This window comes from Gorilla gorilla, chromosome 5 (assembly GCF_029281585.2).
Source record: "Gorilla gorilla gorilla isolate KB3781 chromosome 5, NHGRI_mGorGor1-v2.1_pri, whole genome shotgun sequence".
In the NCBI taxonomy this organism is placed as follows: Eukaryota; Metazoa; Chordata; class Mammalia; order Primates; family Hominidae; genus Gorilla; species Gorilla gorilla.
In genome coordinates this window covers 51,399,510-51,426,871 of record NC_073229.2, presented here as the reverse complement: position 1 = coordinate 51,426,871, position 27,362 = coordinate 51,399,510, and the positions used below count along the sequence as shown (strand labels likewise).

At 56.9% G+C, this 27,362-nt stretch overlaps 1 protein-coding gene across 3 annotated transcripts in view; it reads right to left on the bottom strand.

Moving 5' to 3' along the window:
- The window catches only part of ITPR3 (inositol 1,4,5-trisphosphate receptor type 3), a 77,476-nt gene that overhangs the window by 9,135 nt on the left and 40,979 nt on the right, over positions 1–27,362 (bottom strand). For all 3 annotated transcript variants that reach the window (XM_055390200.2, XM_063707524.1, XM_063707525.1), the window contains 38 exons: positions 24,773–24,919; positions 24,437–24,532; positions 23,893–23,943; positions 23,563–23,705; positions 22,474–22,573; positions 22,229–22,389; positions 21,466–21,607; positions 20,140–20,301; positions 19,467–19,639; positions 18,797–18,916; positions 18,275–18,457; positions 16,855–17,106; positions 16,616–16,760; positions 16,125–16,266; positions 15,203–15,402; positions 13,704–13,833; positions 13,161–13,218; positions 11,565–11,730; positions 10,488–10,652; positions 10,331–10,405; positions 9,791–9,916; positions 8,876–8,998; positions 8,580–8,780; positions 7,283–7,534; positions 6,962–7,087; positions 6,736–6,861; positions 4,768–4,888; positions 4,017–4,207; positions 3,245–3,393; positions 2,948–3,056; positions 2,725–2,815; positions 2,470–2,639; positions 1,887–2,061; positions 1,593–1,777; positions 1,167–1,367; positions 901–1,011; positions 312–407; positions 89–190 (listed from right to left, as the gene is read on the bottom strand). In XM_055390200.2, the coding sequence (XP_055246175.1) occupies positions 89–190; positions 312–407; positions 901–1,011; positions 1,167–1,367; positions 1,593–1,777; positions 1,887–2,061; positions 2,470–2,639; positions 2,725–2,815; positions 2,948–3,056; positions 3,245–3,393; positions 4,017–4,207; positions 4,768–4,888; positions 6,736–6,861; positions 6,962–7,087; positions 7,283–7,534; positions 8,580–8,780; positions 8,876–8,998; positions 9,791–9,916; positions 10,331–10,405; positions 10,488–10,652; positions 11,565–11,730; positions 13,161–13,218; positions 13,704–13,833; positions 15,203–15,402; positions 16,125–16,266; positions 16,616–16,760; positions 16,855–17,106; positions 18,275–18,457; positions 18,797–18,916; positions 19,467–19,639; positions 20,140–20,301; positions 21,466–21,607; positions 22,229–22,389; positions 22,474–22,573; positions 23,563–23,705; positions 23,893–23,943; positions 24,437–24,532; positions 24,773–24,919 (5,466 nt within the window). The remainder of the gene's footprint in view (positions 1–88; positions 191–311; positions 408–900; positions 1,012–1,166; positions 1,368–1,592; positions 1,778–1,886; positions 2,062–2,469; positions 2,640–2,724; positions 2,816–2,947; positions 3,057–3,244; positions 3,394–4,016; positions 4,208–4,767; positions 4,889–6,735; positions 6,862–6,961; positions 7,088–7,282; positions 7,535–8,579; positions 8,781–8,875; positions 8,999–9,790; positions 9,917–10,330; positions 10,406–10,487; positions 10,653–11,564; positions 11,731–13,160; positions 13,219–13,703; positions 13,834–15,202; positions 15,403–16,124; positions 16,267–16,615; positions 16,761–16,854; positions 17,107–18,274; positions 18,458–18,796; positions 18,917–19,466; positions 19,640–20,139; positions 20,302–21,465; positions 21,608–22,228; positions 22,390–22,473; positions 22,574–23,562; positions 23,706–23,892; positions 23,944–24,436; positions 24,533–24,772; positions 24,920–27,362) is intronic.

The following is a 27,362-nucleotide window of genomic DNA, read 5'->3' as shown; positions in this document are numbered from 1 at the left end:
CGACAATGGCGACTGGGGGGTGATGGCAGCTGGGGCGGGGCATGGTGGCCAGGGGGATGATGGCCGTTGCCACGGGTGGAACTGGTACCTGCAGCGCCAGGATATAGATGTTATGGCCCACTTCACGTGGGCTCACCTCTGAGTTCTCACGCTCTTCCTCCTGCAGGTAGGCCTTCTTGATGACGTCCACCTGGAGGGGCAGTGCCTGTTCCAATGCTCTCTTCCTAGGGCGGTAGGGCCAGCCGGGCCCTCATCCCCATCCCAACACACTCCACCTGGTTCTGCCCGCCTGCCCGCCTGCCCAGCCTCACCAGCTCCTGGGGCCGCAGGCTGATGAGGATGCGCTCAGCATTTTCACTGTCATGCCGGCTCTCCATCAGAGCCAGGAGCAGCTTGGAGGCATTGTCCTGGGTGGAGGGGCAGAGGGAGGCAGGCCACAGTCTCAGGACACCATGCCCCTGACAACTTCTCCCTCATTCCTCTCCATAACAGCTCTCCCATCCCACAAAAGGTCAGGTGCCATGACCTTCCCATCCTCCCTTCCCCCGGCTTAATGAGAAGCATCCTGCACAGCCAGCCCACCCATAGGCTTGCCTTCACCTCCGCTGTGGCAAACACTCAGCTACCCAGACAGCAGACACACACATAGCAAGTCCTCAGCTAAACCAGAATATATTTGCATCCAGAGTGAGTGTATGTTCCAGCATGCTTAAACATGCGTATATTACACACACACCCTGCACACACCACACACTTGTGCATCCAGATGATGCCCCATCACACACACAATGCTAACACCCACATTACACACCAGTATGCACACTTGACACACAAGTCACACATACATGCATGCACATCACATGCACACCCAGCACTCACACACCTGCCACTGGGCCCCACCTTGAGCTGCAGCACCAGATCCATGCGGTACTTGCACAGGGGGCTGATGTCATTGAGGATCAGTGCGGTGATGATGTCTATGCCATTGGACTCATGAGTCACAATGCAAGTCTGGCAGGAGGCAGTGGGGGACACAGGGCCCAGGCCCTCTCAGAATAGTGGCAGCTCCAGAGACCTCAGCCTCTCTCCCTGCCCCAGCTGGCTCCATCTACCCACATGTCCACACTGCCACCCTGGCTGCCACTTATGCCACCAGGATAGCTCACCTGGTTCTCATGGCAGGGGCCCTGGCAGTACTCAGTGAGGGTCTCCAAGGTCTGGATGACGAGGCCCACGTTGTCCTCATTGATGTAGAGCCCCAGCAGCCCCAGGCCGCCCGTGGTGCTGCCGCACATGATGTCCAGGAACTGCAGCGTCTCGCACACCAAGTTGTAGTTGGTTTTGTTGTTCTGACAGCGCAGGAAGTTCTGTGGGGCACAGAAGGGTTGGGCACAGCACAGCTGCAGCACGGAGAGGGAGGCTGGCCTGGGAAGCACGATCTTGTGTGCTGCAGGGGTAGGGGAAACACCAGCCACAAAGCAGCAGTGCCCAGGGCAGGGCACACATGCCATAGAGGGACACCAGCCACACTGCCTGGTCTGCATGCCGGCTGGCCAGCGGGGGAAGGGGCAGGTGTGTGGCGAGGCACTCACCTGCAGGTCCCGGTTGTGGTTCTCACACAGCAGCTGCAGAAAGCGCAGGATGGGCTGCATGATGAGCACGGATGTGCCCATCTCACTGCTCTGCACACGTTCGCTCACCTCGTGCCCCCGGCGCAGGCTGGGGCCCAGCAAGTAGCGGGATGAGGAGCCAGGTATCGAGAAGGAGGCCACGCGGCCTGTGGGCGAGACCTGGTGAGGCTGGAGCTGCCCACTCCCTTGGCCACCCCCCTGCACATCTTATCCTGGGATCCCCATCACGCCGTGCCTCTGCCTCAGACCCCTGACCTTTGGTGGTGGGGTCGACTGGCTCGCGGTCCTCACGTGGCTGGCTGCCCAGGTCATTCATGTTGACTGCCACCGTGGACTTGGTCTCCTGCTGGGCCCGCTTCATGCGGTCGTGCAGCACCTTGAAGAAGCGCTCTGACTTCTTGTCACTCATCATCAGGTTGTGGAAGGATTTCTGGAGGTGGACAGTGGCCAGGGAGCAACCTCAGCACTGGGCCCTGCTCCTACTCAGGGCGTGGGGCAGGCACACCACACTGCTGGGGCCGCTGGGGCCTGGCTGCAGGCCTGGGTGCTGGCGGCTAGCATCCATGGCCACCCATGGGCGGCTCCATGCCCCATATCTGCTCCTGTGTCACGTGGTCCTTTCATCACCCCCCCACATACCCCTCTGCCCCAGCCAGGCCTGAGCCCGTCTCCTCACCATCCTGCCCCCATCATGCCCACTCTTCTCACCTCTCAGCCACTGCTCAGGCCTCTCCTCTTTCACACCCTCCTCGGCCTTCAGTGCCCAACTCAAGGCCCACCTCCTCCAAAAAGGGAGGGAGGCAAAGGAGGGCATGTCCAGGCCCCAGGCCCCCCACACCTGGATCTCTGTGTTGCCACCATCCAGCAGGTGGATGGCCAGGCCGATGCTCTCCTGGAAGATCTTCTCGTTCTTGGTGCTGGTGATGAGGTCGCATACCAACTTGGTGGCCCCCTCCTTGTCCAGCCGGCACTGGGTGGCCGCGATTGCCGACCAGTCTGGGTCCAGGCCTGGAGGCGGGACTCAGTTGAGGGAGAGCTGGTGTGACAGGAGAGTGGAAGGGAGGGCCCAGGGGCAGGGGAAGGTGATACTGACCAGTGCCTATGGGGTCGAGAAGGTCCCCCCGCGAGGTGGACTTCCGGTTCTGGAGGTAGTTTTGCAGCAGCATCTTGCGCAGCTGGTTGCCCTGGGGGAGGATGGGAGTGAGGCCCCATTGTGGGTACAGCCCACCACTGACCACTGGCCTGACGGGCTTGACCCCGAGCCCCTGGGTACTCCTGACTGGCCCACCCAGCACTTGCCCCACCAGGGCACTCACCCGGTCCCCGTACTTGGTCTTCTTGAGCAGCATCTGCTGCAGGGTCCGCAGCACCTTGATGCACAGCTTCTCCTCCGACTCCATGAGGTCCTTGGTGTGCTGGATCAGCCTGAGCCGGCCAAGGAGGCAGCTCAGGGCAGCCCCACACTGCCTCCCTCCAGCTACTTCCCCACCCCATCCCAGGCAGGAACACCCCCAGGCCCTCTGACACAGTGAGCCTGTCTAGTCCCCACCGGGCCCTTCTCTGTCCCCTGCCACTGCACCCCTGCTGCCCCCATGCCCCAGTGTCTCGCTCACTTGGACAGGAAGCCCCCACTCTCGCAGCGCTGGTAGGCCTCACTGCCCTCCAGGAAGAGCAGCTCAGGCCAGTGCAGGACATCCACCAGCACAGACAGCTCAGCCTGTACCAGGGGCTTCAGCCGCTCCTCCAGGGCTGTGATGATGTCCTGGGGTGGGCAGGGCAGAGTCATTGCCAGGTCCAAGAAATGACCCGGGTGTGACTGCCATTCCCCCGACCCAAACGCCAAACAGCCCCACAGATTGCCCTGCCTCTGTCTGAGGGGCCCACACCCACAGAGACACCCTGAACACAGCGTGATGTCTGTCTGCTCAGAGCCCTGGCTGGGAGCTGCCAAGCCTGGCTTCTCTCCCAGCTCTGTGTGACCTTGGGCAAACCCCTTACCCTCTCTGAGCCTCAGTCTCCTGCCACGTGGGGAAAATAATCCACCACACCCCCTCTACAGGCCAACGAGACAGCGCACAGAAATGTGCTGCATAGACAGGAGGGCGCTGCAGGAGTGAGGGGTGGTCCCGACCCCCTCATGAGCTCCAACCCCACTAGCAGGCCTCTGGGTTCTCCAGGCTTCCTCTGGAAGGAGGCTCCCCACTCCCCTTGCTGCTGGGTCGGCCCTTAGCAGCCCCAGAGTGTAGAGAAGCCAACCAGCCCCTTCCTGGAAGTGTGGGCAGGACAGGAAGAAACACTCCCCGAGAACTTGTCCCTCCAAAGTAGGGGAGCTGCTGACTCAACCAAGCAGCTCCCAAGGCAGATGCCAGGCAGCCCCACACCCACCTGCAGCTTCTCAATGATGTTCTTGTAGTCCCACTGGTTGGCGGTGGGGGTGACGCGGGGGAAGGCCCGCGTGGTTGCCTTGTAGCTGGAGGCGTTCCGCTGGGCGGCAGCTGCACAGCTGGCTCCACTGCTGAGCATCGAGCTGATGTGGGCATCCAGGTCCATGGGCAACAAGATGGCCCGGCCCTTGGCTGGGTGGGAAGGGAGGGGGTGCTGGAGTGCTGGTGCGGGGGCAGTTCGACCAGCCAGAGGCCAGGCTCAGGGCTGTCACACCAGGAGACAGAGTGAACTAGACCAAGGGTCTGGGAGACAGAGACCCCCCACCCTGGCCTATGCTTGAGGGACTGAGAGGCTTTCTTCCCCTTGTTGGGTAAAAGGAGTTTCTGCCTCTTTGATTCCCCCCGGCTCTACCCTGACTTCCCCTTCCTCTCTCTCACCTGTCCTCTCTTCTTCCCCAACTGTCCCTAACAATCCACAGGCCTGCTCCTGCCTGAGCCCATCTGCAAATACCCATAAAAAACTAGCTGGAGAATGTCGGCGAGCATCCTTCTCTGGGGTACTGACCCAGAGGAGAAAACAGCTTCTCTCAATTGCCAGGATGAGGCAGACGCCAAGAAGAACTTACTGACAACCACCTGGGAGCAGGAGATGGGCGAGCTTAGGGATAAAGTGTTTATTAGGAGGGCAGGCATCCCCACTGCGAGCGGCAGGAGGAGTGGTTTGGGGCTGGCCAGTGCCCCGGCACACTCACCCACCATGGCGAGGGTCCGGATGCAGGCCTCCACGGAGCCCTTGTGCTGCTGCTGTAGCCACGGACACTCGAGGAGGCGTGTGGTAGACTGCAGCAGCTGCACCACAATCGTCTGGTGTGTCTGCAAGAAGTCACAGAGCCCGCTGCTGCAGCCCAGGCCCCCACCCTGGGCAACCCCAGCTCCAGGAACCAGGGCCCAATCAGAATGGGCATGGGTGGAGAGACGGAGCCTTCACTAGCCACCATGTGCCTCTGTGCCAGTTGGAAAAAGGTACTTGTATTCCCTTCAGCAGTGCACGACCTGCCCAACTGTACACGGCAGCCCTGTAACTCACCAAGGCCGTGGGCTCATAGCCATGTTGCTGACCCTTTTAAAAAATGTTTAAAAAAATTAATGTCGTAAAAAGGTGATGGATTTACATGGTTCAAAAACCAAAAGGTTATTTAAAAGATAACACTTTGAGGCCGGGCGCAGTGGCTCACACCTGTAATGTCAGCACTTTGGGAGGCCAAGGTGGGTGGATGACTTGAGGTCAGGGGTTCGAGACCAGCCTGGCCAACATGGTGAAACCCTGTCTCTACTAAAAATACAAAAATTAGCCAGGCGTGGTGGCAGGTGCCTATAATCCCAGCTACTTGGGAGGCTGAGGCTGGAGAATTGCTTGAACCTGGGAGGCAGGGGTTGCAAGTGAGCCAAGGTTATGCTACTGCACTCTAGCCTGGGACACAGAGTGAGACTCCGTCTCAAAAAAAAAAAAAAAAAACATAACACTTTGAGAAGTCTCTCCCCCATCACCCTCATTGCCCTGGAGCTGATCAAGGATGGGGAAAGCTGATATCAATTACCAGAGTTCCATCGTCCCAGTGCGATCCCAGGGCCCAAACAATGTGTGTCAAAATACACCACCCTTCCTGAGAAGGCAGAACTCAGCATTTTTCCCCCAGTCTTAGAAGCACGATCCCACCCCACCCCAGCCCCTATGCCCCTAGGTAGCCCCTTTTGTTGGTTTCTTTTGTATCCTTCCAGTGTTTCTTTGATTTTGGTCATGTAGCAGGGCCCTTCCTTAAGGGAACCTGGCTCGCTTTCATTCAGAGGGGCTCTGGGCTGAGCACTGGCTCGAGTCTGGGAATCTGGGGATTGACCAAGGAGCCATGAATCTTTCGAGATTCAAATCAGGCTTCTGTACACTGGCCTGGAGCCCTTCTGCTTAGGCCTTCAGAAGGGTGCCTGCCTATTTCAGTTCTAAGATCACTATGATCAACTAGCCAGCACGAAGGATCCTGCCAGGGAGATTGTCGTGATCCCTGCTTTGGCTGTACCATCCCATGGATGGCACATCTGCCTTATCTTTGGTGAATAAGTGCTGCCACTCCAGGATCCGCCACACCCACTGGAATTAGGAGTTCCTGCTGGATGGTACCATTCCCACTGTCATTCTGGCCCACAGAAACTGAGATAGCGAATGCTTGTTGTTTTAACTGCTAGGTTTGGGGATAATTTGTTAACACGGTATAGATAACTAATATACTTAGGCCGGGCGCAGTGGTTCACACCTGTAATCCCAGCACTTTGGGAAGCTGAGGTGGGCGGATCATGAAGTCAGGAGATTGAGACCATCCTGGCTAACACGGTGAAACCCTGTCTCTACTAAAAATACAAAAATTAGCTGGGCATGGTGGCGGGCACCTGTAGTCCCAGCTACTCGGGAGGCTGAGGCAGGAGAATGGCGTGAACCCAGGAGGCAGAGCTTGCAGTAAGCAGAGATCGCGCCACTGCACTCCAGCCTTGGCGACAGAATGAAACTCCCGTTTCAAAAAAAAAAAAAAAGATAACGAATACACTTATGTATCCTTTTGTTACTTCTTTCTGTACTATAAGCAAATATAAATATGTATTCTTATTTCCCCCCTTCCCTTCACAAAAGCTAGGCAAGTCGGCCCTGGGGTGGGGGGAGAGGAGAAGCTCACCTGCAGGGAAGTGCTGTTCTCAGAGAATGGGGAGCTGAAGAAGGCGTTGATGGTGTCCAGCACAACGCTCAGCACGTACTTCTCCAGGGTGGGGTCAGCCACACGCTTCTCACGCTTGCTGCAGACCTGAGGCAGGAGAGAGGGATGGCTGGGGGCTCCTCACATGGGGCCCCTCCACTCCCACACCTCCTGGGGGGCTTCGCCCACACCCCTAACAGGGACAGACCCGAGCCATGTCCAGGGTGAAGTTCTCGAAGAGCGTCCAGATGTGGTTGCTGGTGTAGATCTCCTTCATCTCCACCTCCGTGTCCACGTAGCAGTGGTTCACGAAGTTCACATAGGCCATTTTCACCTGGGCAGTGGGCGGGAGGTCAGGGGCGCAAGCAGGGCTGCCTGGCCAGGCTCTCCCTGCCACAATGCTCCTGTCCCCTGGCCTCCGGTTCCTGCCCACTTCCCTGGCTTTGCTTCGCCCACTCTTCCTGTCCCGTGGCTTTACCCACCCCTTCGCCCCATCTCCAGCCGTCTTGCCCAGTCTCCCGATCCCCACCTCAGTGATGCAGTCCTCATGCGTCACCACAGACACCACGTCCTCCAGCGGCAGCAGGGAGGTGCACTTGATCTCAGTGTAGACGTTTTTGCCCTCGGCACAGGCGGCCAGCAGGTCCACCAGGGAAATGTGGTACATGAGGGGGCTGTGGTCCTCCACGCCGTCGCGGGCGGCCTTCATCATGTCCAGCAGGTGGGCCAGCGATGCCTTATCATTGTAGAACACGACCACATCGTCACCTGCATTGGTCAGCTGCGGGCGGGAGGGGGCATGTGTCACACTCTCTCGGTCCAGCAAGCCCTGGGCTCTCCTCTCCTTTGCTTACCAGGGAGAAACTGGGACTCTAACCACAGCCCTTACCTGAAATCAGGAAAACCCTCCCCTGGCTGGGATTTGGGGGTTCCCCAGCTGATGTCTCAGGCCCTCTGCCAGCAGAGATATTGACCCCAGGACCCAGAAAGTCCCCGCTTCTCCCCACTGGAAAGAAGTCCCATAGTGGTCATCTCAGAGGCAGCTTCCTCCAGGAAGCCTCGCTAATCCCGCCTTGCTCACCCCCTCCCTCCCCTGTGCTCCCGCAGCAGTTACTTAAACCCTCCTCGCTGAGCACACACCTCTCGTGCCAGCGACCGCATTATTCGCAGTAATATAATAATAGAAATTAATAATTAACACTGCACAGCAGTTCCAGCACATCATGTCTTGTTTATGATGTCGTAATCTCCCTTCAGTGTTTGCTTCTTTCTCCCCCTGCCGCCTACACTGTCAGATGCTCAGGGGCAGGGACTACGTCTGTTCCAGATTTAGACTCAGCCCTGTATCCTTCGTGCCTTCACTCAACAGGTGTCTGTTGAGAACCTACTATGCGCCACACACTGGGGCCCTGGCAATGCACACAAAGGATGGGGTCCCTGCCCGTGCCCCCCAGGAGCTGACACTCAGCTGATGTCCCCCATGCATGTACAGTCCGTGGCACGTAGCAGGTGCTTCCTGATTTTAAATAAACGATGACAAGTGACAAGTGAAGGAATGCATGCTTGATTTCTTTCTGGCCTATTGTCTGAGTTCTGCTAGGTGCCTGATGCTACTGGGACCCTGCTTGAGTTCTATCAGGCCCACAGGCTGAGTTCTACCACATCTGCAGCCTCACTTCTCCCTCTGCGTCCCCTCCATGGTCAGCAGCTGAGTGTTCCTTTTGTGACCCGCCGTCTGACTTCTCTAACTCTGTGGCCTTCCCGCCAAGCCTCCGCTCCGGTCCCCCACCCCAAGATGCCTGAGCACCCCTCAGCCCCGCCCTCACCTCAGTCATGATCATGTCCTGGCACTTCTTGACGTACTTGCCCTCGGCCTTAATGACGGTGTGCAGGAAGTCCAAGTACTGCACATGGCGCCCGTGCGTGGCCAGCAGGTGCACGAAGTGCTGCAACACAGGCTCGCTGATCTCGGAGCAGAGCTGATAGTTGTTCAGGAAGATGTGCTGCATGGTCTCTGCCTCCAGGAGCTGCAGTGGGGGGCATCTGTCAGAAAGAGATCTGGGCCCCGCCCCCACCCCCCATCCCCCGCCTCGTCCAGGTGCTCCCAGCCCTGCGCCCTCACCCCCGGCGTGAGGAAGAGGTGCAGGTGCTTGTGCAGCAGGGCCTGGTTGCCGGGGTTCCCTGCACAGAACTTCTGCAGGAACTGGTGCGTGTAGCGCAGGATCTCCATCATCTTGGCATCACCCTGGACACAGGAGGCAGGGAGAGGGTGCTGGGCCCACCAAGGAGGGAGGCGAGGCCCTGGCTGAGCTCTGACAGGAGCAGGGGTGGGTCGGGCTTGGGACTGGGACCGTGAAGAGGCCAGCGTAAAGGGAAAGTGGGGCCCCCAGGTCAGGATGGAAATGTAGGGGGGGGCGGGAGCTCAATGGCCGAGATGAGGCTGGAGTTGGGGCAAGGTGAAGTGTCACGGTCAGCGTCAAGGTGAGGCCTGGGACATACTGAGATCAAGATCAGTCATGGCAAGGGGCTGAGGGTCAAAAGGGGAGATGAGACTAAGATTGGAGTCAGGAGCCAGGGTGGGCCTGGGGACAGGTCAGCATAAGATGTCAGGATGAGGAATCAAAACCTGAGGTCAGGACAAGGCCAGCATTGATGTCATGGGTCAAGGAGAGGTTGGGTTCAGTTAGGGTCAACATGGGTCAAGGTAAGGAAGCTGAGGGTCAAAGGTTGAGATGAAGCTGAGATTATCAGGGTTAGGCTGGAGAGGGGGAAGAAAAGGGAGTCAAGGTCAAGAATCAGCATAAGGCTGGGGTCAAATCACGGTCAAAGGGGATTAGGATGAGGGGTAGAGGGTCAAAGATTGAACCGATACTAAGACAGGGTTCAGGGGTCAAGGTGTGCCTGCAAACAAACAGGGCAGTGTAAGAGGCCAGGCGAGGCTGGGAGAGGTTGCCTGCATTAGGGCCTAGCATACAGGTCAGGCCGGGGTTCAGGGGGAAGCCACCCTGGGGAGTCAGAGGTCAGAAGTCAGAGCCACCTTGTCGTAGGGGATTTGCAGCAGGTCCAGCATGACCTTGTGGGCATCCATGTTCTTCAGCAGCCGTTGCTGCTTCTTCCTCATTTGCTCCCCGACCCCGCACATCTTGTTCAGCCTTTCCAGGATCTGCAGGGGAGGCGGGTGAGCCAGAGCCCCTTCCCTACTTCTCAGGCTGCCCTCTGCCCAGCCCACCACAGCCAAGTTCCAGCTGGCACCCGGCACAGGAAGGGGGAAGGAGGTCACAGGCGCTGAATCAGACCCTCGCAACAGGCCAGGGAAGCACTAAAAAAACCAATTCCACCCATAAAAGTAAATAGAACAATATGACTGTGAAATGGAATTTCATGGAATTCCTTCAGCTTTAAAATAATTCCATCTGGACCTTGGCAGGGCTGTTTTTAATGTGCAGCAAAGGCTGAAAGATGTCGATTGTGAGGGCCAGTGGCCAGCACAGGGAGAGGCACAGGGGGCCGGGCCAGCGGGAGCCCCCAAGACCACTGGGGTTGCAGATCCCTACCCCGAGGACCCTTGGCCACTCACGCCCTTGACGATCTGGTAGTTCTCACTGCTTTTCTCCCCTGGTGGGTGCAGAAAGCCCTCCTCGTCCGTGGGACGCTGAAAGCAGAGAGAGGATGGAGGTCAGCCAGGCCCAGCCCTCACAGGGAGGCCTGCCCTGGCCCCCCGGAGCCCCACTTACCTCTTTCTTGTCCTTGGCAGCGCCTGCCTCCACCTCCTCGCCCTTGCCGCTGCCCTTCTTGTCCACCCACAGCTCTGACTTCTCCACCATGGTCCGCAGCCGGTCCAGCTCCGACTTGATCACCTTGTAGTTCTCCACGTCCTGCGCTGAGATCAGCAGCTGAACCTGAAGGTGGAGGATGGGCCTGGCTGGTGAGATGGGCTCCAGGTCCATGCCACTTAGAGACCTCCAGCACCTTCCTTACTCTAGGGTTCCCCTCCTGTAGACCACCACCTGTCCCTCTCCACCGAGCCGATTCCCACTCAATGTTTCTGGCTCTGCCATAAGCCCACCACCTCCAGGAAGCCTTCCCTGCTGGCCACAGGCCTCCCTGCACTGCCTGCCCTGAGCTGCCACATAACCTGGCTTCAGTTACTCACTGACTAGTGTCACATGTGGCTGTGGTCTGTCACTTATCCACTGAGACCCCAAACGGGCAGGGCAAAACATATTGGCAGCCCTGAACCCTGAAAGACCCAGGCCTGCATCTGACTGCCACCATCCTCGCTCTGGGTAAGTGGGCAATGGAGGAAAGCTCCCTGGGCCTGGATTTCTCCCTGCTCTGGAATGGGAGGGAGAGTAGTAACCTCACTGTCAGGGCTGCTGTGAGAATGCCACGCGATAATGCAAGTCCAGTGCTCAGTGCCTGGTACATGGCAGGCACTTATTTTTTTAAAGGCCAACGCCGACTGGTATTGATATTTCACAGGGAGCTGTCAGGACTGCGTGACATCACAACAGCAAATGCCAGTCACGTCAGTGAGGAGTTGTCTGCATGCTAGGCCTGATTCAAAGCATTTAGCATAGGTGCACATAATAGTTTGCAAGCTGTAAAGTGCTGTCCACATCATAAGAAATGGCAGGCACTGAGCCAGGCCAGGAGACTCAGTCTTCACCTAGGAACTCAGCAAGGCTGAAAACCCCAAATGGGCATCCCAAGTTACCCCCTGAGCTGTGAGTTCCTCAATCATCGTTTACTGTCCCCCCGTGCCCGGTGCAGGCCTCATGCTCAGGGCCAGGGCCAGGTAGTCCCGTCACCTGCTTGAAGGTGTGCATGGCCTCCTGGCGCTGGCTGAAGTGCTTGAAGAGCAGCTGCAGGGCACCCGAGACCAGTGGCGCATAGTCGTGCATGGTGAGGTGGATGAGCACGCGCAGGAACATGCGGCCACCCTCGTCGTCCACCTCCAGCATGCTGCTTGTCTTCCTGCGGGCACAAGGGTGCAGGGCGCATGGGTGAGACTGGCACACTCCCTGCTGTCCGTGGCGGGTAAGGGGCCCTGGCACAAGCACACTCTCCGCCACCCAATTAGCAGATGCAGGGCCAGTCTAAATGTGTTTAAAATATTGACACTTTCTCAGCAGTTTAACAGCCACTCCCCTGAATCCCCGGAGTGACCCGTGTCTCCTGGGATCTCTCGGGACTCCCCTTGATTAAGCAACTGAAGCAAGGACTCTTTTTTTTTTTTTTTTTTGAGACAGAGTCTTGCTGTGTCACCCAGGATGGAATACAGCCAGTGGCATGATCTTGGCTCACTGCAACCTCCACCTCCCGGATTCAAATGATTCTCCTGCTTCAGCCTCCTGAGTAGCTGGGATTACCAGTGTGCGCCAACACACCCGGCTAATTTTTGTATTTTTAGTAGAGACAGGGTTTCACCATGTTGGCCAGGCTGGTCTCGAACTCCTGACCTCAAGTGATCTGCCCACCTCGGCCTCCCAAAGTGCTGGGATTACAAGCATGAGCGACCACACCCAGCCAGAAGCAAGGACTCTTAACACAGATCCCACTGCCACCATGCGGGGGATTCATGGATAGAAGCTGGGCCCACGAACAGAGATGGAGAAAATGTTACATCTTTATTTTTCCCAACCTCTAACCAAAATACAGCATTTCCTTCAATGAGGAAATATTTGTGGCACCTGTAAGTCTGTCACCAATAAATATAACAGATGTTTTCACATCACCTCAGAGTTGTTAAATCACAGAATATCGTTTATATTCGTCGCTGCCTTGAAGTAGTGGTACTAATTACACCCACCAGTGCAGCTCGCTACTTAACGTATTAGTAAAGAGGCACATATATAACTGTCACTACTAATTTGTTTTCTCCAATATTTTGATAACTGTCGCTCCAAGCCACTGGTTCCCTTTGTCTTGTTATGTGCTTTATTTTATGAGTTTACAATCACCATTCTGAAAAGCAGTCCATAAGCCCTGCTAGACCCAGGCACAAGCCTGGCCCCAAGATGCTAAGAGCCCCCAGTGAGCCTCTGCCTCCAGCCCCTCAGGGCTTCGGGTGGATGGGATGCATGTCCCCACACTTCCGCCCTGCTGTGGGACTGGGGACGTTGTTCCAGCTGTCCAGCTACCTGATTCAAGTCCAGTGCACAAGAGAGGCACATCTGCCCTGCGTAGGGGTGGAAGAATGGCGGGATGACTGGAAACCAAAGGGCCCCCCAGATCTCTGGGACTGGGGAGGCAGGGGAGGGGCTGAGCACAAAGCCCGGTGAGGGTCTGCAGAGGGAATGGCAGAGAGGAAGAGCCAGTCCCCAGCCCAGGAACCCAGACCAGCCCAAGAGGGGGTGTCGAGCCTCCCAACCCCACACACCCCTGCAGCTCAACCCTGGCCTCACCCCACTCCAAACATGGCCTCTGCCTGCTCCCCGATGCGATCCAGGTTCATGTTGGCAGCTGTGGGGAGAGGGGCAGATGGAAGCAGGTTGTAGGCCCAGCCCAGGAAAGAGGGGAGCACAGGGAGACACTCAAACCACCCTCTTCCCTGCACTGGCTGCACAGCAGCTGCTCTGCCTGCCCCTTTCTGGGAAGGAACCAAGTAGGGGAGGAGCCACAGCCCCCTACTCCCCTGCAGGGCAGTACAAAGGGGGCAGAGATCCAGGCTGGGAATCAGGAGACCAGATCCCGGTCTGGCTCAGCCTCTGACTGGCTGTCACCTCGAGCAAGTCCCTGCTGTTCTGTGAGCCTCAGTTTCCCCATTTGGAAAATGAAGGGAAGGATCCCTGCCCTTCCCCCTCACTGAGGCAATTAAATGAGACAATGGAAAGGAAAGGCCTTTGCAGACTAGAAAAAGGAGCAGGGCTGAGGAGCTGGCTCCACCCTACTGCTGTGTATCCCTGGGAGTCGCACAGCCTCAGCCTGAAGGCAGGGCAGGGGCTTACTGGTAGAGTCGAAGGCAGGGGCTGTGCCATCAGCCCCGCTGTCCTGCATGGGAAACACCTCCACAAACTCCTTCTTGAAGACAGACAGCAGGTAGGATATGCGGTAATCCAGGCGGACATTGAGGATGAACTGGAGAAGAGAGGAAAGAATGGGGAAAGGTCAGGTGAGGATGGGGTGAGGACTGATCTGAGGTCAGAAGGCCCTTCCTACTTTATGAGGGGCAGGGGGCAGGGGGCCCCCAAATAGGCTCTAGCACTTGGGGCAGCGGGGTCCTCAGCACAGTCATTTGGGATGCTCCAGGATGTCACAGCAAAAAAAACAAGACCCCTCTCCCCAGGCCCAGGGTGCCCCCTCCCCAGCTCCTGCCCCAGTGATGGAGTATGAGGGCCTCCTCTCAGCATGAGGCAGCGAGCACCCCTGCGCCCGGCCCACTCAGTCCCTCTTTCCCAGGCTAGACACTGACAGGAAGGGGAATGAAGCCCCTAGGTCCAAAAACTGACTCTTGTCCTCCTATCCTGCTCAGCCAAACAGACCCTGGATACTCACGGGAGGGGAAACTGAGGCCTGTGAGGGAGGAGGAGAGGCTACTGTGGGGCAGACGTGAGGATGCAGGGCTTGCAGACATGGGTGGGTCACACAGTCTCATGGGGCACTGAGCCTTTGGCCAAGCCCCAGGATGCAGACATGGAAGGCCCAGCCCTCAGAATGAGTCAGAAGCTCCCTCCACTCTGACCACCAGAGGTCCCCCACGGAGGTCACTGCGCTACCCTTCCTGCCCTCCGGTGACAGCAAGGCAAAAGCAAGCATCCTCATCCCTCCTCGGGGATGAGCCCCTTCCTGGGGTGTGGCTGGGGAGTCTCAGATGAGACCACAACAGGGATGACTGCATCCACCTTGCCAAGAAATAGGTTCTTAAATCTCTAGCTCTGCTTCAAAATCCCTGTGACCTTGGGAAAGTCCCCTCCCCGCTTTTACCTCCCCGCTTTTACTTTCCCCATCTGTAAAATGGGAGAATTGAATTAGACTTCAGTGCACCTCAGAATCACCTGGAGGGTTTGTCACAACACAGCCCACAGGGCCCCTCTCCAGTGTTCCTGACTCAGTAGGTCTAGGGTGGGGCTGGAGAATGTGCATTTCTGTTTTTCTTTTTATTTATTTATCATTATTACTATTTTTTTTCATAGAGACGGGGTCTCACCCAGGCAGGTCTTGAACTCTGAGCTCAAGCAGTCCTCCCACCTTGGCCTCCCAAAGCACTGGGATTACAGGCGTGAGTCACTGTGCACAACCGAGAATGTGCACTTCTAACAAGCTCCCAGTTGAGGCTGGCCCAAGAACCACACTGTGGGAACCGCTGGGCCTGACAGCCAATCACGATGGAGACTTCCAGTACTAAATACTGAGATCTGAAGGGATTCGCCCTGCCCAGCCTCCCTGTACCCGCCCCATTACCCTCCCCCTATACCCAACACCTCCCACACGGTCCTGGCCCAGGCACCTGAAGGATTTCCAGGATCTTCAGCTTGGTCTCCATCACCACAATGTCCTCATTCTCCTCAAACTTGCTTCTGTCCAGCGGCTCAGCAGCACTGGCCCCAGCAGACAGGCTGGGGGCACTGAAGACGGACTGCTTGCGGCTCAGCACCATGGTGGACATCATGTGCCCCACGCCCTGGATGGACTGCCGCACATTCTTGCCTGTGGAGGGGGAAGCAGAGGAGGTTGCCAAGGAGGTTATAGAGGGTGTACGCAGGGGTCCCTGGTCTGATGAGGGAGGCAAAGGATGCATAATCTGTTTATGTCAGCTTCAGGGCAAAGCCTTGCTAAGGAAGGGACAGGGCTAACCCAGGAAGGCTTCCTGGAGGACATGAGCTTTAAGCAAATCTGGGAAAAGAAGGACGTGTCAGGGCAAAGGTGAGCTGTGTGGGGAGATGACTGAGAATTGTCTGTAGGAAACCATGAGAGCAGCTACACAGCCTGGGGGCTGAGAGGACACTGCGGGGAGGACAGCCCCGAAAACCAGTGCCAGGCTCTAGGCACCTTTTGTTTAGATGACTTTATGCAGCCTGGGAGTGCCTGGGAGGGCAGGGCTGCCGCTCAACCCTCAGACAGGCTGTGCCTCCCTCCTCCTCACACACACGATGACAGAGCTGTCTCGCTCCTCCCTCACTATCTCCCCTCAAGACCAAGCAGGGTTGGAAGGCAACTCCCACAGACCCGGGGTCTCCAGGGAGTCCGGGCAGGGACCCCTCTGGTCCTGCTGAGGTGGGAGGGGCTTGGGCCCAAGATATCCCCTTGAGGCAGAGCCAGGTTGGGTGGGGGGAATGCGGGACTGGGGAAGGTGTTGATCTGAGGGAACTTCCTGTGCTAGGAGGAGGCTGAGGACCGCCAGGGTGGCCCGAGCCGGGCAAAGGCCTCACCACCGGGGTCCTCATAGGCCTGCAGCATGGCCGGGGGCCCCTGCACACAGTCGATGATGCCCAGCAGTGTGCGAGTGAGCCGCAGCAGCTCGCTGAAGCTGTAGAAGCCGAAGTAGATGAGATTGTGCGCCAGGCTGACCACCTGCGAAGGGGGCGTGGCCGAGGTGAGGTGGGAGGGGCCGGCGCGCAGGGGCGGGGCTTCGTGGAGGGCAGGCCGGGACTGGGGAAACCAGGGCGAAAGGGGCGTCATGAGGGCGGGGTTCCCAGGAGGGAGAGCGGAGCAGGGAGAGGCAGCCCTTTCCCAGGCATTAGAACAGGAGCCTGCCTCTTGGAGAATCCCAGCCTTCTATGCGGTCCCCCTGCACTGGCTGGGGACACAGAAGGAAGTGGGGTCATGGATCCCACAGCCGACTCCTGGGTGAAGACTGAGGCCAGTGTGGGGCCAACCAGAGCCCCACGGACCCCCAGCCCCTGGGCACTCCCCCAGCCACCTCAAAAGTGAGCTTGTTCTTCTCCTCGTTGGCAAAGGGCACGGCCTCGCTGACCACATTGTTGAGGTAGTCCTCCACGAACTCCATGGTGTTGGCAAACTTGTTCTTCTTGTCATCTCGGGACGCGTTGAGGTTGGAATCATAGCTGAGGGTGGAGGCCATGAGGCATGAAGGTCCCTGAGATACACCCACTCCAGCCTCTGCCCCTGCCCCACCCACCCTGCCTCCACCCCTCTCACTCCTTGATAGTGATGGCTGTGGGGATCTCAGTCCAGAGACGGGCAAACTTGACCGGCGTGACCAGCTCCTGGGGGTCACGGTCCACGTGCACGTGCAGCATCAGGTGGCAGAAGGAGGCGCGCAGGTCAAAGGGCAGCATCTCGTCTGCCATGCACAGGAAAATCAGGTCCACGCCCAGCTGCTGGGAGATCTCATCGATGGCCAAGTACTGGCGGTCCAAGCACATGCGGGCAAAGAGCTTCAGCTGGTACCTGCAGGACAGGGAGGACTGTGAGGACACGGCAGATGGCAGCTGGGAGGCTGCTGGCACTGGGCACTAGACTTGGTGAGGACTCAGTAAAGTGGCAAAGGGATTAGGTTAAAGATGCGCCAGCTGCAATTCTGAGTTAGAAAGGTGAACGGAAAACCTGTCTGTGATAACCAGTACTTGCAATTCTCCCCCTCCTGGCTAAGGCTCAGCCAGGACAGGTCTTCATGGGAAGAGGGACGTCTGAAAGATGAGGGAAAGGGTGGGAGACAGGGGAGGGCAGTGAGATGAGAAGAGCCAGCCTTGGCCAGGGAGGGTGAGGGCAAGATGGGAGAGAGAGGAGGGGGAGGTGGGTAGGTGGTGAAAGGGGTGCAACCTTGATAGAGGGGATAGCAAAATGAGGAACGTAGGAAGCTCTGTGCTGCCCTGGCAATACCAGGCCCTCTGCCTCCTCCTCACAGACATGACTTCCTGGGGGCTCTGGAGCCAGATAGCCTGGGTGTGGGCCCTGGCTCTCTACTGATGGCTGTGTAACCTTGGGCAAGTTCCTTTACCTCTCTCTGCCACTGTTTCCCCAGCTTTACAACGGGAGTAACTATAGTAGCTACAACAAGGGTTGTCATGTGGCTCAAATGAAGGATCAGGACAAGTGCATAAAAAAGTGCCCACTATGTGGCAAGCATTGTAAGAAGGGCGTCTAAAGAGATTATTATTATTATGATTTTTTTTTTTGAGACAGAGTCTTTCTCTGTAACCCAGGCTGGAGTGCAGTAGTGCGATCTTGGCTCACTGCAACTTCCGCCTCCCAGGTTCAAGCGATTCCCATGCCTCAGCCTGCCAAGTAGCTGGGACTACAGGTGTGCGCCACCATGGCCAGCTAATTTGGTGAGATTATTTTAATAATATACATGTTTGGAAACAGTCTGGGTTTCTTTGAAGCCTGGTTCCTGTGCCAAGCCACCCAGTGCTATTCGGGGCACACAGTCCTCTTCACTCAGCCTTCCTGGAATGAGGCTGCGTGGCAGGGGAGTGACAGCAGGGACTCCGCTTCTGAGGAGGCAGGAGCCCCACCTGAGGCTGTCAGAGCTCATCCTCAGCAGGGATTGACTGACGGCCTACTGAGAAGGCCCAAAGGCACAGGAAGAGGGAGGGGAGGAGCTGGGGCGGGGCACCTGTAGTAGCTGAGCACATTCTCGTCGTGGGCGTTGCCGGCCCGCGCCTCCTGGGCCAGCTGCCTCACACTCTTCTCATGATGCTCGTTATTCTTGTCAGTCCACGTGAGCCACACTTCCTCTTCTGAGTACTCGATGCTCAGGTACTCGTGGGATTGGGCCATCTCCTTCACGGGCCGAAGCCTGCAGACCACCAGCAACCTGTCACAGGGAGCCAGGTCCAGGGCACTACGCCTGGACCCCTCCCTGAGCACACCCGGCCACACAGTGCCAGCCACCACGGGGACCCAGAGAGACCATATGCATCTCAAGGGCAGGGTCCGTGGCTCATTCTTTTCTGTGCCCCTTCCCCACTCCCCCACAGTGCCAGGCACACAGCGGGGCACATAACAGGCACAGAGTTCACAGCTGCAGAGAGCAAGGGTGCCAGTTCCAGCCTGAACGCAGACAGGGCCTAAGCTCTAAGACAGCTGGGGGTCAGCAGCATGGAGCCCAAGTGTGGGCAGGGGGCACAGGGCTCACTCGGTCCGGATGAGAATGTCACTGTTCTTGGGGTCCAGCACACACTTGCAGATGAGCTCTTGGGTGACGGGGATGGCGATGTGGTTGGACACACACAGGTCAGAGAGGTAGTCCAGGAACCTGGGGTGGTGACAGCCAGCGGTGGGAAGAGGGTCTCAGAGGCTGGTCCCTCTAAGGACGGAGCCCACCCTTCCCCTTCCCTAGCTGGCAGCACTGCCACCCTGGAACTAGCTCCCTCCCAAGGCTTAGAGATGGGTGGGATGGACTCCCAGCTCCCCAAGGAGGGAAAGCCCCAGGGCATCACCCTGGGGTCCGGGAAGGCTAGATGGGGGTTCAGGCGGACAGGGTGAGGAGGCGCAAGGGCCGAGGTGATATTCAAAATATATAACAACTGGTTCAATACAGGTTCTGACTTTGTCACTGGAGAAGGTCTTGGGGGCCTCTAGTGGTACAAGGAGTCATTCCCATTGTTGCCAGAGTGGGCCAAATTTTGGGGGATCCCAGAGAAGGGCTAGGGAGGCTAGGGCCTCCCAGTGCTGAGCCACCCAGTGCTATTCGGGGTGGCAGTTACCAACAGGTGCAGGAATAGTTCACACAACCAGCAGAGTTTCTACCCAGGCAAGGGAGGAGGGAGGGGCAGGCGCCGGCCGGGGAGGGGGTTCGGGCCCACCTGGGCTCCCGGTTCTTGCGCACAAGGCTGACGAAGGTCTCCACCTCGGTCTTGGTGATGTGCTTTTCCAGGAGCTTGCGGTTGTTGTGCAGCAGGGCAGTGATGGTGTCCTCGGCCAGGATGTCGTAGCCAATCTGGGACTGCATCATCCCAAACTGCTTGGCAATGTGCTCCTGGGGGGCAGACAGGCTGGGGGTCACAGAGAGTCACAGGGGGGCCAAGGGCCCAGCTCTGCTCTGGAACGCTGCCCCCAAACCCCAAGGTAAGGACCCAATACCCTAGAAAGGCGGAGGTCCAGGAAAGGAAGCATCGCTGGACAGAAGAGTGGCTTACATTACATAGTTATTTAGCTTGTGGGCTGTTTCCCACCAGAGCGAAACCTCCACGAGGGCAGGGACCTTGTTTGTGTGGAAGGATTGGCTACATAACTTGTAGGGCCCAGTGCAGAATGAAAGAGCAGGACCCTTGCTCAGCAGCAGAGCATCTAACCCAGTGCAAGGCCCTTGTGAGCACCAGGCCAGGTCCCATTCCCATGAACCCGGCCCTGCTGTCTGGTGCCCTACCGGACGCTAGGCTCCAAAACAGTGCCTGGCACAGCACATGCGCCTGAGGAAATCGCTTGCTGAGGAAGGAACGCGCAGCCAGCGAGTGGGCCAGCGGGGCAGCGGCGCACCTGGTTCTTGCGGTAGTCCTCCTGGGAATGCCGCAGCACGCGGTAGCACAGGCGGAACATGTGCTGGTAGGGGGCGTTCTTCTGGTCTGACAGCTCCTCCAGCCGCACCAGGGGACCTTCACCCCCCTTCTCACGGAACGGGGCCTTCAGAATGCCAAAGATCTGGGGGAAGACAGAGGGTGAGGACTGATTCCCCAACACCTGTCTGTACCCCTAAGTCATCCCAGGAGTCATCCCTGAGCCCCAACTGACTCTGCCCTAAAGCCAGCCCGGACATCAGCTTCGAGCTGATTCTAAGCTGGACCACAACCCCAGCCCAGCCATCCTCAGCCCCAGTTCCAGCCCCAGCTCTCCCTACTCCTTGTTGGAATCCCGAAGCTGACCCCAGCCTATCCCTCCCTGATGCGGATTCTAATCCCAGCTCAGATCTGGGGCCTGGGGGAAGAGCAGAGGGTCTCGGCAGCTCAGGGTCTAAGGCTAAGAGAAAAGGCAGGCCGGACCACTGTGGCCAGAGCTTAAGAGATGAGACACAGGCCTGCCTTGTCAAAGTAAAATGTTACATAATTACAAAAATGTTTTAAAGGCTGGGGCTGGGTGGAGAGGTGAAGAATTGTTCTGAAACAGAGACCAAAGTGACAGAGCAACAGAATGGAATGAAAAAACCTTAATTGGATCCTCGTTTCTAAAAAAAAAACAAACAAGCTTTATAAAGACATTCTGGGAACATTAGAGAAATGTGATACGGATTTGGTATTGTTGTAATTTTCTTAGGTGTGATCATGTACTATGGTTATATAAGGCAATGTCCCTATTGTTAGGGATGCCTGCTGAAACTTTTGGGTGTAAAATGCTGCCTATTTTGCAATGTGTGGACGGAAAGACGGATGTGTGAACCGAGCTACATAAAGCCAAGGCAGCAAAACAGTGAGGCACCTTGTTCCCTGTACTATTCTTCCAATACTTTCTCAATATTTGACGATTCTCATAATAAAAAAATTTAAAAAAATTTTTTTGAAGCACAGCTCTGGACCCGACATCCCAAGCTCAAATCCTGGCTGCCGCTTCCTAGCTGTGAGCCCTGGGACAGCGACTCTGGCCTGTGTTTCAGCTTCCTCACCAGTAAAACGGGGTAAGAATCATGGCGCCTCCTCCAGGCAGTGAGGATCAAATTCGTCAACACACGTGGGGTACTTAGGGAAGTCCCTGGCACGTGGTCGTGCCCCATATATACTGATTTTTGTTAAAGTGGGGGATGAGCCTGCAGTTGAAGGCATCCCTCTCCAGGGCACCCGGCCCCTCCGCGTCCCCTCATGGGTGCACACGCACCTGTTTGAGGATGTTCTGCTCCCTCATCAGCTTCTGCCGTTCCCGGTTGGGCTTAGTGACCATGATGTCCAGGACATTCTGCCCATTGTTGGGGACATCGCTGACAAAGAACACCAGGTCTTCCAGCAGCTGGATGACAAACCTGGGTGAGGGGACCCGGGGATGATGAGTGTGAGATGCCCACCCAGCAGGTGTCCCTCTTGGGGAGCCAGTCCCTCCCAAAACATGGCTTTCATGAGTTCACTCAGCGGCCCCCAAAGCACAAAACCCATCCTCAGCCTACAATTCCTCTTCCCGGCTTTCCCCTGAAATGCTCTCCAAACACGCCCAGCCCCACCCACCCTGGATTCCAAAGTGGCCCCAAGACACAGAATCTCAGAATATCCCAACCTGGAAAGGAAGTACAGGGCACAAGGCGGGGAGTCTGGTGTGAAGGGGGCTGCATTTGCATCCTGACTCTGCCACTTACTAACTGTGACCCCGAGCAAGTCTCATAACCTCTCTGAGCCTCAGACCCATCATAACTGGCCTTGAGACCAGGCTCAACACAGTAACCAGCTCCATCACAGGGTTAGTTCTGGGAGTACCTAAGCCGTGAGGCACCCAACTCCAAGGTCCCAGGCTCAGCCAGGGCCCCACAGGGGCCAGTCCCCTACTCTCTCCCCAATTTGCCCAGCTTCTGCTTCATGACTCCTTTCTTCATGAAATGCAGGCCCTGGGAGGGCAAGATCACTCAGAAAACCCCTGTGCCACTGCAGCCCACCTGCGGTCATTCTGGCTGATGAAGCCCTCGTTGAGTTTCTCCACGGCACTGGCCAGCATGGAGCTGGCGTCATTGGCAAAGTCCAGGTCTCGGATCTCAGACACGGGCACTGACACGATGGCAAAGGCCTCCTTGTCCTCCTTGGTGGGGCAGGTGCCCAGCTGCAGAGACAGGGGTCAGCAGGGCACCTGAGAACAAGCTCTGGCCCTGGCCCCAGCCCCACCCCCACCCCTAGGGACACGCACCATGAGCCGGATGGGCCGCTCCTCCTCGATGTCAATGGGCACATTGGTGCTCTGAATCCACGTGTTGGTGCAGAGGTGCCGCAGCCGGACGTACGAGTTCCTGCAGGTGGGTGAGAGGGAAAGGACTCGGAGAGTGCACCACAGAGCACGTCATGCTGCCTGCTGGCCTACCTCCCCAACACTGCCACAGCTGCCACCCTACTCCACACCCTCAACAGCTGTGGGACAGCAGCCACTGGTGCCCCTCCAGATGAGGAGGCTGAAGCCAGATAAGAACAGCCAGAGCTAGCCCTGTGCCCAGGCCCCGTCCTGACCATTGCACTGACACGGGCAGCCTTGTCCGTGCTTCCAAAACCAAAGCTTGTTTGTACACTTGGGACCAAAATTCATTTGGACAAATGAGGCTATTTAACTATTTATCCCATTGAATGTCAAGATGCACACATTTCATAGAAACACATGCATTACACAAAAATACTCAATGTCTATGATTACAAAATGCAAGTTTACCTTTCTAAAATGAAAAACAATCTGAATACCAAATCCATCTACCCCCAAGAGTTTCAGGGAAGGGACTGTGGGCCTATGTAGTGACTCAATTAACTCTCCCATTAGCCCTGTTGACCGGGAAACTTGACGTTCCCACTAAAATGACGGAGGCAGAGTGAGTAACAGCCTGAGGTCATACAGCTAAGGACACGCCAAAGCCTGGACTGACACTTGAGAAGTTTCTTGATGTTCCGTCCTAGAATCTCGGGGTTGGCAGGACCTCAAAGGCCAGAGAGTCTGGCCTCCCCATCCAGTGTTTGGGTTCCCCGTGCTGCTGGTGTCCTAGACAAACTGCCATGCAGCCTGTGCTTGAGCACCCAGACCAACTGGGGCAGGCGCCAGGCACCAGGCAGGCATGCAATGGTGGTCAGCCGCTGACAGACTCAGAGCTAGATCCCCAGAGGGATGGGACCTACAGAGACCCCAGAGGCTAAAGGACCTCAGGAGGGCGGAGGAGTGGAGGATCCAGAGAGTCCCAGAGACAGGAGGGCCCACCCTGAGCACCACCAGCCAACCCCCAGGCACATGGCGCATACCCACCGGGGCACGAAAGAGTCGGTTTTCTGCAAGGTGGTGGGGTCCAGCTCAAAGAGAGAGGCGATGTCATTGCCATGAGGCACAGCCACCAGGCGGTACTTGATCTTCTCCCCAGCATTCCTGCGGCCTGTGCGGCCCTGTGCCCCCTGGATGAGGACCCCAAATCAGGTAGAAGGCCCTCCCTCCTCTCAAGCCCATGAAGCACCTGGGATCCCACCTGGGATCCCATCTGTCTCCCTCCAGCCCACCTCCCAGGTTTTCACGGCCTCCCCTGCCCCCGCCTACCCCCAGGGCAGGCCCATGGTCTCGCTGGAGACCTGCTTTGCTCCTCACCATTCCTGCTGCCTTGGGATCTGAGGCATCACCTTTGTAACTGGGGTTCTCCTGGACAGAGATACAAGATGTGGGGGAGCTACTGGACACCAAACTACACCCACACGACCCACTGCAAAAACATGGTCACCTACATAGGGCTCTGGGTTTGGGCAGGCAGGCTGCAACCCTCCCAGGGGTGCCCATATCATTCCAGGGGAGCCCTTCATGGCCCCTCTCCATAGAACCACAAATGAACATACACACATACACACCAATGCTCCAACACACACAAGTGTGCGCATTACAGACAGACGGGAAATTTTGCCCACTCTGTATCCCCTGTGCCTAGAATGGTGCCTGGCACATAGTAGGAGCACAGTGATATTTATTAGGCTTCTTTACAGTCATGCCTTTATTTGATAATATTGGATAAATGCATGAGTGCAGAGAAGTCAGGGTCCATAGGCACATGTGCCACATATGCAAGTATGTGCACACATGCTCCCGCACACCCACGTGTACATGCACACGAGCCCCAGGATGCCCTCTACCTCCCGCTCACCTCAGCAGCCAGGTAGTTGCCTGTAGCCAGGTGCTTGAAGCGGTACAGGCCATTCCAGTGCCCAGCTCCTCCACGGCAGGGGTCGTGGTGGACCACCTAGGGGCACGCAGGTGTGAGGCAGGAAGGAGAGACTGGACAGGCATGGGGAGGGAGTCAGACCCCAGGGAGGCCTGGAGATCTCTGGGTGGGTGGGTTCTGGACCCTCCCTGGCCTTTTGACTCTGGAGGGACTCAGAGGGAGGTAGGGGTCAATATCCCACCCTCCAGGATGGTGGGGAAGAGGGAGGGGTGGCATCCAAGGCTGAGTCCGGGGTGCCAGAAGCAGGGCTCTTCTGACCTCCACCTCCCAGAGAGCATTGGAGCTGGTGGCCGAGGTGGCAGACTGGCGCAGTGTGGTTCGCAGGAACACCTGCAGCTTGCCCTTGTACTCGTCACACGTCAGGAACTTCTCCTGCTCTGCATGGAACAGCCGCACCACGTCTCCCTGCAGGCAGCGGGGTGTGGCTCAGGATGGCTGCGGCCCCTCCAGGCTCAAGGACCTACCCAGGGCCCAGCCCCACCTGCCTCGGACAGGGTTGGCTGCTGGCAGGGCCCCTCTTCCAGAGCCAGCACACATAGAGGGGGATGCAAGCTGAGCCCCCTAGAGAACAGCCAAAGCCCAGGCACTCTGCCCTCAGCCCGCATCCCAGACCCCAAATCCAGAGCTCTCCCAGGCCTTCCCATGTTCAAACCCACCCTGGACCACCTCTCTCCCTATCTGTACCTCTAGACACCCTGCCTAACCTCTAACGGCCCATCTCCAGTCACCCCCTCCATGAACGAGGGGGACCTTACCCCCTCAGTGTCCCCAGGGCCATGGCTGCCCCTCTCTCAGGGTCCTTTCTGCCTAAATATTGGTAGGTCATGCCCACTTCTTTTGCTCCCCTGTTGGATGGGGGCAGCATGGAGGGCATCTCCATAGCTTTGGACACAGATACCACGTTTGGATCCTGTCTTCTTCTTTTTTTTTTTTTTTTTTTCAGAGACAGTCACTCTGTCGCCCAGGATGGAGTGCATGGCACGATCTCGGCTCACTGCAACCTTCGCCTCCTGGGTTCAAGTGATTCTCATGCCTCTGCCTCCTGTGTAGCTGGGACCACAGGTGCCTGCCACCACGCCCGGCTAATTTTTTTATTTTTAGTAGAGACGGGGTTTCACCATGTTGCCCAGACTGGCCTCAAACTCCTGAGCTCAGGCAATTCACCCACCTCAGCTTCCCAAAGTGCTAGGATTACAGGTGTAAGCCACTGTGCCCGGCCTCTGTCTCTGCTCTTAAAAGCTGTGTGACCTCAGATAAGTTCCTTAACATGTCTGAGCCTCAGTTGCCTCTTCTGTAAAATGGGAATACTATGACCTCCTTGCAGAAATTGTGAGGAATATAATATGCGTGATGAAGTCACACTGCACACTTACCGCGTGCCAGCCACTGTGCAAGCACTTGTAAGCTTTCTCACCTGATCCTCACATCAACCCTCTGGGTAAATACATCATTAGCACCATTTTATGGGTGGAGAAACTCAGGCATAGAGAAGGTAAGTATCCTGCCGAGGGTCATGCAACTAATGGCAAATGGGACATGAATCTTTGGCCCAGTTCCACGGCCTACACCTTAATCATTCCATCACCTTCCTCCCGCTGAGCCTGCCGCCCAGCAGGCACACAATGCATGGCTGCCACTCTTGCTATCATCACTAACGGCACTTTCTGTCTTCCCTCCACTGAACACACACTAGACACAAAGCATTCAGTGAACACCTGCAGAGTGAATGCAGCAGTGAATGCAAGAATGCATGAATGAATGACGATATAAAGATTGGGTCAGTTACTATGGCAGAACCTAGTGACTTCTGTGCCCCAGCAGCGCAGGGCAGGGGCAAAAAAGCAGTGGACTTAGCACCAGAAAGCCTTGCTTCTGAGCTGCCTTGGAACCACGGAGCCATGACGGATTCCCCAGAAATAATTCTATGTAGACCACAGAGTGAGGCCCAAGTGATGCTTCATTTTATTTATTTGTTTGTTTGTTTGCTTGTTTGTTTTTTTGAGAAGGAGTCTCGCTCTGTCACCCAGGCTGGAGTGCAGTGTGGTGCAATCTTGGCTTACTGCAACCTCCACCTCCCAGGCTCAAGCGATTCTCCTGCCTCAGCCTCCTGAGTAGCTGGGACTAGAGGTGCCCACTGCCACGCCTGGCTAATTTTTGTATTTTTAGTAGAGAAGGGCTTTCTCCATGTTGGCCAGGCTGGTCTTGAGCTCCTGACCTCAAGTGATCCACCCGCCTCGGCCTCCCAAAGTGCTGGGATTACAGGCATGAGCCACCCCGCCCAGCCAAGATGCTTCATTTCCTAAGTGCTGCACAGATTCGGGGCTGGAACATTAGGGAAGGCTTCCAGGAGGGGTAGTGCATGGCTGCACCTTGATTAATGTGTGGATGATGTGCAGATTTAAGGGAGGGAGGGAGGGAGAAGGCATTGGGGCAGGGCATGGGTAGACGGGAAGCAGCCCAGGAGGTAAGAAGGATGAGGAGGGTGGGGGACTGAGGCAGCCTGAGCAGGGCAGGAGAGTCTAACAGAGCAGCTCAGCGCGGGGAGGAGGGCAAAGGGAGCCATTGCAGCTTCCGAGCAGGGAGGAGCACCTAAGCCTCCTTAGGTGGCTGCTCTCGGGCCTGTCACCTGTCCCTCTAACAGGTTTCACAGCCGATGTTCCTGCCTGCTCCCCTAGCTGGACAGCCTCACACTCTACAAATCTGCTCTCCCTCAAGACCGTCTACACACCATCTGCTGGTTCCACCCCTTGCAGCCCCACCCAAGAGACATCTGAACTCTCCTCTCTCGCCCACATCTGCTGTTCAGGGTTTCTTGAATGGTCTCTCCGGTGGCCCCAGACAGCTCCCT